At 38.0% G+C, this 8,569-nt stretch overlaps 1 protein-coding gene across 1 annotated transcript; it reads left to right on the top strand.

Annotated features, from left to right (window-relative positions):
• Positions 1-14: 14 nt before the first annotated feature.
• Positions 15-8,322, top strand: LOC117296585 (platelet glycoprotein Ib alpha chain-like). The gene is made up of 4 exons (XM_033779603.1): positions 15-286; positions 4,409-4,480; positions 6,515-6,604; positions 7,471-8,322. The coding sequence occupies exons 1-4, from the start codon at positions 94-96 to the stop codon at positions 7,791-7,793; spliced, it is 678 nt and encodes a 225-aa protein (XP_033635494.1). The 5' UTR covers positions 15-93; the 3' UTR covers positions 7,794-8,322.
• The last annotated feature ends 247 nt before the right edge of the window (positions 8,323-8,569 follow it).

Here is an 8,569-nt window from a genome sequence, read left to right as displayed (position 1 = left end):
AGCAGAAGCTAGACTTGACTTATTGTGAGCCTGTTATATTGCGCCCTCTACTGACGATTAGTACAAAAACTAACGTTGCTTATCAAGACTAACATGCAGCAAAGTGACACGGCAACATCATCATCAGAGCAAATCGTGTTTTGCAATCATTTTTCATCACTCGTCAGTGGATGCTGCAAGCTAGCTGAGGTGGTGTCTTTTTGTCGTTTCAAACAATTCAAGATGATGATGTATTTGAAAATATTCCTTGTTGTTCTGCTGGCAGCATACGCTTCGTCTGCCCCTTGTAAGTACTTGTTGTTTTTAAAATCATTTCTTTCTATCATCAGTTTGAAGTTTCATGCCCAACCAAGTCATTCATTCATTTCTTGGATATTTTGGGTTGAATGATTAAAATTGCGAAACAACTTTGATTTTGGTCATTACAATTTTTGCATTTGATTTTATCTTTATTGAGTTTGACAATGTAATAAAGCTCTGGGCATGGTAACAATTAAAACATGAATGAAGTAGAAGTTACATAACAACATTGCATTCATTAAATTTGTAATTGTTAAGAGCATTGACGATAACGAATGAATCAACTACCTCGGTCCATTATGACTAATGACAAATGAATGAGTCATCTGGGGGATACATGTACGAAAATACAATTGTTATTCTAATTTTAGCTCCTTACAAAAAATACAATCAATTAATTTATCATGTTTGCTAGATTCCCTCGGCTTTATGAAAGAAGTACTGGCATCAGATGATCAGTGGCAGTAGGGATTCCAGTGAATCACCACTGTTTTGGGAACAAAATCAGTCCCCGTTGGTTCATCCAAACATACATAAACACAAACCTGTGAAATTTTGAATCAATTGTTCATCAAATTCGCAAGAGAATAATGAAAGATAAAAACACCTCTTGTTGCATTAATTACTTTGTCTGATGCATGCACAATTAAAAGGCTTTAGTTAGACTTGAAGTCTTTTATTATTTGAGCAAGAAATTACAGGTTACATGTACTTTATAGGGAGCTGTTTCTCACAATGTTTCATCAACAGCTCTCCATAAGCCTTTTTGAGGTATGGCGGACGTGATAGGAGTGTACTGTTTGGTTTGGGTGTATACCAACAAATTTACCCAAACCTATACTAGTTATAGTGTTGTAGCATTGTGTCCACCATATCTCAAATAGGGTTTGCTTGTTATACCAAGTAAGTTTTATATGCTAACAATTTATTATTTCATCTATTTGGAGTAAGTGTCCAGTGGCTTTAAAAAGAACCATCATTAATGTTTTTACCCGCACTTAAGCACAACCTGATGCCTTCCCAACCACAGCTCTTAAGTTCCGCTTGGCTTCACCTCCATGGCTTCACATTGACTCTACTACGACTGTATAGCACCAAGACAATCCGTGATTCATTCCCCCCCCCCCCCCCCCCCCCCGCCCTTAAAGGCACTGTCGTCGATTTTACTGAGTAAGAATTAGCCTTAGGAGTTATTAAAAACGTATGGCTGGTCCTAAGTTAGGGCGATTTTAGATAATAATGTAATATTCTTGGTTGGGTTTGGGTCCTTCTTCCTCACGTATGTGCGGAGTAGTAGTAAGTTAATCGGGAGGGCTTGAACTTGAAGTTGACGATGAATAATTAAAGTTCGCCACAGAACAAACAAATGACAAGTTGAACTCGAAAGTAAGTTGATGTCACGATAAATGATTTTATTAAGAGTTCTCTTCTCGAACCCTCCTGTTCTCCAGTCTAGCTCAAAACTAAACTCTTCCTTTTACATTCCTTTTCTTTATTCCAAACCTTGTTATTAATTATCTTCTAAATCACAATATTCTTAATTCCAAACCAACCGCGCGCACGCTCGCGCTTAGTAATTAGCTCACGCTTTGCAGTTGGTTTAGGGTAGATCACTACAATAAGACTAGTCTTTATTACTCTTTGTGAAATCCACCCCTGGACACACATGTAGGCCTATTTATTACTCTCAACAAAATTGTAGCATAAAACCTTACTTGGTAACGAGCAATGGAGAGCTGTTGATAGTATAACATCTGAGAAACAGCTCCCTCTGAAGTAACGTAATGAAGTTTTTGAAAAAGACGTAATTTATCACTCAACAAAGACTTGTAGCCTTTTATTAGGCATCTGAAATCGCACAAAGTGATACAAAAAGGGTGTTCCATCATGGAGCAAATTGCTCCATGGTTCTATCGATCTTTCTTCTTTCATTTTCCTCTTGCAAATTCGATGACCAATTTAGCCCAAATTTTCACAGATTTGTAATTTAATGCATCATATAATGTTGGGATACACCAAGTGAGAATACTGGTCTTTGACAATTACATAAACGTGTCCAGTGCCTTTAAACACTTAAATGTCATCTCAATTAGCATAATTGCCTCAGCCTTAGGCTGAACGTGACCCAAAGTACGCGCTACAAAAGCATCTGTCAATTGGTTCAAACCCTCTCGGTGGGAAAACCCGATTAACCTCGCAAGATGAGATGGTAGAGTAAACAGTGATGGATCAGAAAGTAATTAGTGTCCTAATTCTAAGTGAAGTTGAGTTGAAGTTAATTTGCAATGATCTTGAAAGGCAACCCAGCAGTTTTTTTTCTTCTTTCCAACTCCCAGATTTTCTAAAGAGGGGCTCTTAGATCAGAGTTTAAAACCAAATTAATTTTTGTATGTGCACTATTTTTTCAATTGTGTAGGGTTAAAAAAAAAAAGTAGAGTTTTACAATTGGGATTGCCCATGGTGACTAGCCAGAAGGACCAAGCTCGTCATTTCACTAGTCGTTCAGCTTTTGTCCCAGTCCATAATGTAAGGGGCCGTTCACAATTATCAACATTTTCACGAGCGTACAAACCTTACGCTGGGGGGGGGGGGGGGGAGGGGGTTCATGCCCACCGTACGCTTTTTAATTTTTTTTAATGTCCATCTGTTTTCTCGCCCGTCGCCACATTTTTAAATGTTTTTTGCATTGTAAAAGGCTTCAGTAATTTGATAATTTTTAAAATAAAAAATACAAATAGCGTAATAAAACATGTATTTTATATCTGCTTCCATTATATAAAAAAAGGGATTACGGTTTAAAATGGTAATAAGCTCTTTTAAAAATGTAGTGTTCCCAAACCGCGATTGCAAATTATTGCGCAAAGCCCCTTCCGTTCCCTAGATGAAGACTTGTTTGGAAACAAAATCAACATTTTTTTTCGTACACTTTTAGGGGGGGAGGTAGGGGGCCTTGAAAAAGTGTCAGTTTGTACGCTCGTGAAAATGTGGATAATTGTGAATGGCCCCTAACAGGCATGATATTTGGTCCTTGGGAAAAAGTAGGAATTTTTTATTGAGAGCAAGGGCTGACCCAGGTACATACACTTGTGTACGTTAGCTATTTATAATCACAATTTTCCAGATTTTTCCAAGAGCAAAAAAAATTGGAAATCAGACTAAAGTAGGAAGAATATTCAATTATGCCTGAAAATATAGGGCCTTTATAATATTTTTTTTACTTGCATACTGCACGTTCTGGGCAAGGGCGCCTGATAATAAGTTATAAACCAGAGTAAATCACCTGGCGCATCTTTACAACATTTCAACTTTCTTATGTTTTGTTGCATTAAGCAGGTTCTCTTTTCAACTGTGTTTGAGATTGTTGCATTCTGTATTTTTGCCAGGTGTCTAGACAAAACCCAGTGGGGGTCAGGGATATACTTGAACATGTATGATTGTTTTGTAGCCATGGTCGACCCACAGTGTGTAGTACAAAAACGATCTACACTATGTCACTTATAAAGTGTCAAAGTCTAAAGTCCAGGCTAAATCAAAACGTCAAAACAAATAGGCTTAGGCCCCCTACATATTTACAATGAAACTTTCTCATTATGTCGGTCATTTTGTCTTTTTACATTATTACATATTGTTGAAAGGAGAATTACGTACGCTTTTGAACACCAAATTGCTCCCATAAACCTTTTTGGTTGTACATGTAGAATTTATAATTTTTATTTTCTTCCTCAGTCCGGCCTTTAGTGTGTGTCCTCTGTCTGTGTATGACTTTATTAAATTTTTGAAGAGATTAAATCGATAAAACAAAGTATTTGAATCAAATTTCACCAAAGTCCATAATTTTTTAAAAAATTTTTCCAATCTGACAGCTCTTTGTAATTTTGTTTTTTACCAGCACCAATAATCTTCTGGTGAAATATTTCAGCGCCGAGAACTTTTAATGTAAAATTTTTCATCCATCTCAGGTCCCAAGATCGCAGTAGAGAGGTCTTAATCTTGGTCTTAACTTAGTGGTATTGACTACAGCACATTCCACCATGTTATGAACCATTTATAACTTTGAGAGATTTTTTTTTTCTAAACTATAATTTTGTTAATTTTTTTTTTATTGCAGTAACTAATGGAACAGAACCAAATGAAGATCTGGGTGTTTTCCCATCAGTGACGAACCCAGCAGTAACAACTGGTTAGTAAAAAAAAACCAAAACCCTTCTCTTAAAATGAGTTTGAAGAAACTCCATTGTGACAATTGTCTATGTTTTCTGCTGTGATTGTGGAAATGTCCTGCGCTATCCCCCATGGTTAGAATTGCTCACAATCTTTGTTCTTGTCTGTTGCCTTCCACAATGGAACCATCATTGTACATGCGAGCCCTGTTGTTAGGCCCTACACAATGATGTGCAGTGTGCAAATGCCTAAAAAATGTCTAAAATGGTCAACGTCTAATTACAATACGTGTTACAGTTTTAGTGGACTATTGGTAATTGTCAAAAACTAGTCTTCACAGTTGGTGTATCTCAACGTATGCATAAAATAACAAACCTGTGAAAATTTGAGCTCAATCAGTCGTTGAAGTTGCGAGATTATAATGAAAGAAAGAAAAAAAACTTGTCACAACTAAGTTGTGTGCTTTCTGATGCTTGATTTCGAGACCTCAAATTCTAAACTTGAGGTCTCGAAATCAAATTCGTGGAAAATTACTTCTTTCTAGAAAACTATATCACTTCAGAGGGAGCCGTTTCTCACAATTTTTTATACCATCAACCTCTCCCCATTACTCGTCACCAAGTAAGGTTTTATGCTAATAATTATTTTGAGTAATTACCAATAGTGTCTACTGCCTTTAAAAAAATTTAAGCCCTACACATATCATCTAGCCTGTTCATGTGATGTCCGTGCAAACGGACAATGTCTAATGAGTGGAGTTTTAGTCATTTGTCTGAGTGTGTACATATACAACAGGCCTACAATGTTTATTTTAAAGGCAGTGGACACTATTGGTAATTACTCAAAATAATTATTGGCATAAAACCTTTCTTGGTGACGAGTAATGGGGAGAGGTTGATGGTATAAAACATTGTGAAGTGCCATAGTTTTTGAGAAAGAAGTAATTTCCAACGAATTTGATTTCGAGACCTCAGATTTAGAACTTGAGGTCTTAACGCACACAACTTCGTGTGACAAGGGTTATTTTTCTTTCATTATTATCTCTCAACTTCGATGACCGCTTGAGCTCAAATTTTCACAGGTTTGTTATTTTATGCATATATGTTGAGATACACCAACTGTGAAGGCTAGTCTTTGACAGTTATCAATAGTGTTCAGTGCCTTTAAGCATTGCTATTTAGAGTTTGGCCATGTGAATATCAACCTCCAATTCCATTATTAGGCCGGACACACTGGATTGCGTGGGAGACGACACGAAATGTGCGACAACAATCGGTGTCCGACCCCAATCAATATTCTATACTAGTGCATATTTAAACAATTTGTGTGCACCTGTTATCACTCAATAAGAAAACAGATGGTTGGGTGGTTTTTCATTTGCATTGTTTTATCAATTTTACGTTCCTCACGTGATAACTCCAAGTTTGACAGATTCCAATTTCATTGAGAAAAATCAGTGGTTGCCAGAGCAGAAAATTCTAGGGTGAACGTATGATTGTAACAAAGTCTTAGGTATATATACAACAAGGTACTCAAGGTGCTGAGTATATACAAACTTTAAGAAAGATAGGTTATTGAATTGATGAGTTCCGAGACCCAATTAAGCAGGTCGGACACACTGGTGGTACATTTACCATTAAAACAGTTGAAGAAAAGACAGAGGCTCAGACCTATATGATGGGGAAGAGGTTGTAACCGTGATACCAACACTTCACAAGACTTGTGGACAAGTCGTTAAAATGGTCCGTCGCATTGAGATAGTGGGGTCAAGTTGGTGGCGTAATGATTCAGGTTTCCGCAATAGAATACTGCTCTTGCGAAATCGCTGCTCTCGTGTAAAATTGCTGGCTGCCGACGACTGCAAAATTGGACTGTAGTCGTGAGTCCAGTATTCTCGCTGGGGTCAGCAGTCTCGCGAGAATACTGCCAGTATTGCGGGAATCGCAGCGGAAACGCAGAGAGAAACGTCGGAATGTTATCACTGCGACAGACATTTAACGGCTTGTACACAAGTCTAACACTTCACCAATAACATCTTATTTTTTCTATAAAGGATCATCAGCTGCCACAGTGGATGTGCCAACTGCTACAACTGTAGCAGCGCAGACAGAAGCCACCGCAGCAGTCACATCTGTTAAAGCTGGTAAGTTATTGTTTTCATGTTTAAACCAATAAATACCTCAGACAGTTTCGCTATTCCTATTGGTGGAGAGCACGTCACGTGGGGGTATTAAAACCTTTTATTTTGACAAGTGTTTATAACCAGTTGTGAGCGGGACAGTTTCTTTATTCCTATTGGTCGAGAGCAACAGCTGGAACACATGTGCCACATCACGGGATACGCTCGACGCGCAAAGCAATCTCCTTATAAGGAGTTGTTTACCCGAGGGCCTTACCATTTCATAGCTGGAGGGGTGTTGTGTTGAAACAATTGAACAATTATAATTTTTTGCATTTATTTAACTTTTTGACCAAAAAGTGTTGATGTATTAAAACACCAAGTAGAAAACAGTCTACAAACCTTGTGTCAATAAGCCATTTGCGTGTTAGATTTGAATATTGTCCGGTACAATGACATGCTTGATCTCAAGTTACCACTTCAATTGGAATTCCTCAGTCTATCGACAGTGGCTATGTCACATGATGAGGGGGCAAGCTTTTGCTTAGTTACATTAGAGACGTTGAACACCCGAACACAATTTTGAATGGATGTGTATGGCATAATGGCACTCATCCGGAGATTGCTATGCAAAGGCTTGCCCTGAACCGTTTTGCATAGTCTGAAGAATTCAAATGTTATCGTTGCATTGTGACTAAGCAAGTCAATGTACCAGACATTATTCAAATCTTGCTTATTTAGCGTCCTTGCCTTTGGCGAAATTTCAAACATTTGGGTCCTGAATGACCAATAGTTTTGAAAAAATCCTAGGGAGAAGAACCCTAGTATTGAATAATTTACTTTTCCGGAAACAAAATGAAATAATTTAGTTCTTCAACTGTTCCTTTCAGTTACTGTTAAACCAACAACCCTGCCACCAACTACAGCAAAATTAACAACAGGGCCAACAACGGCAGGAAAGCAAACCACCCCGAACTCCGACAAAACAACGCCACCCCCAACAACTCCTGCTGCTGGACCAACTGGAAAGGACGTAACAACCGGAAAGGACGTAACAACTGCATCCCCCGCGACGAAAGAACCGTCCACTCAAAAGTTTGACGCGGCCAGTTTTATTGGCGGGATCGTCTTAGGCATTGTCATCGTCGCTATACTCGGGTTTGCATACAGCTTCTACAAGACTCGACGGGACAAGAACTATCACACTCTTTAAAGCAAAAGGTATACATTAAAGGTGCATCACACTTTTTTATTTAGTCGGTAAAGTAGGGGAATGAAATTTGACCTTGAAAAGTATTTTTTGATGAGATGATTTTATTGTTTTTATTTATAATTATTTTATTACACACCCAAGAGCGCAAACATCAATAACGGGATGCGATTAGGAAACAAGAAGAAATATTCAGTTTTTTTTTAAAGGAAATATCTTTACATCTCAAAGTCACTGGATAAATAATTAAGTTTTAGGTGTGGGACGAAAACCCCTGAATGGGGGAAAACCCACGCAATCAGGTTGGGACTGAAAAAGCAATGCACATGCAAGTCTGATGAGTTGGGATTCGAACCTGGGGTAAACAGAAATAAAACTGGCAGGGAAAGAAATCACTGAGCCAACCTGATGCCGTGTTTGTTATAGTACAATCAACTAAAACAACTCGGAATAAACTAAAAGGCAGTGGACACTTTTGGTAATTGTCAAAGACTAGCCTTCACAGTTGGTGTATCTCAACATATGCATGAAATAACAAACCTGTGAAAATTTGAGCTCAATCAGTCATCGAATTTGCGAGATAATAATGAAAGAAAAAAACACCCTTCTCACACAAAGTTGTGTGCGTGTAGATGGTTGATTTCGAGACCTCAAGTTCTAAATCTGAGGTCTCGAAATCAAATTCATGGAAACTTACTTCTTTCTCGAAAACTATTGCACTTCAGAGGGAGCCGTTTCTCACAGTGTTTTTTACCATCAACCTCTCCCCATTACTCGTC

This window comes from Asterias rubens, chromosome 11 (genome assembly GCF_902459465.1).
Source record: "Asterias rubens chromosome 11, eAstRub1.3, whole genome shotgun sequence".
Taxonomy (NCBI): Eukaryota; Metazoa; Echinodermata; class Asteroidea; order Forcipulatida; family Asteriidae; genus Asterias; species Asterias rubens.
The sequence above is the reverse complement of the archived record's forward strand: the minus strand, read 5'-3'. Positions and strand labels throughout refer to the sequence as shown.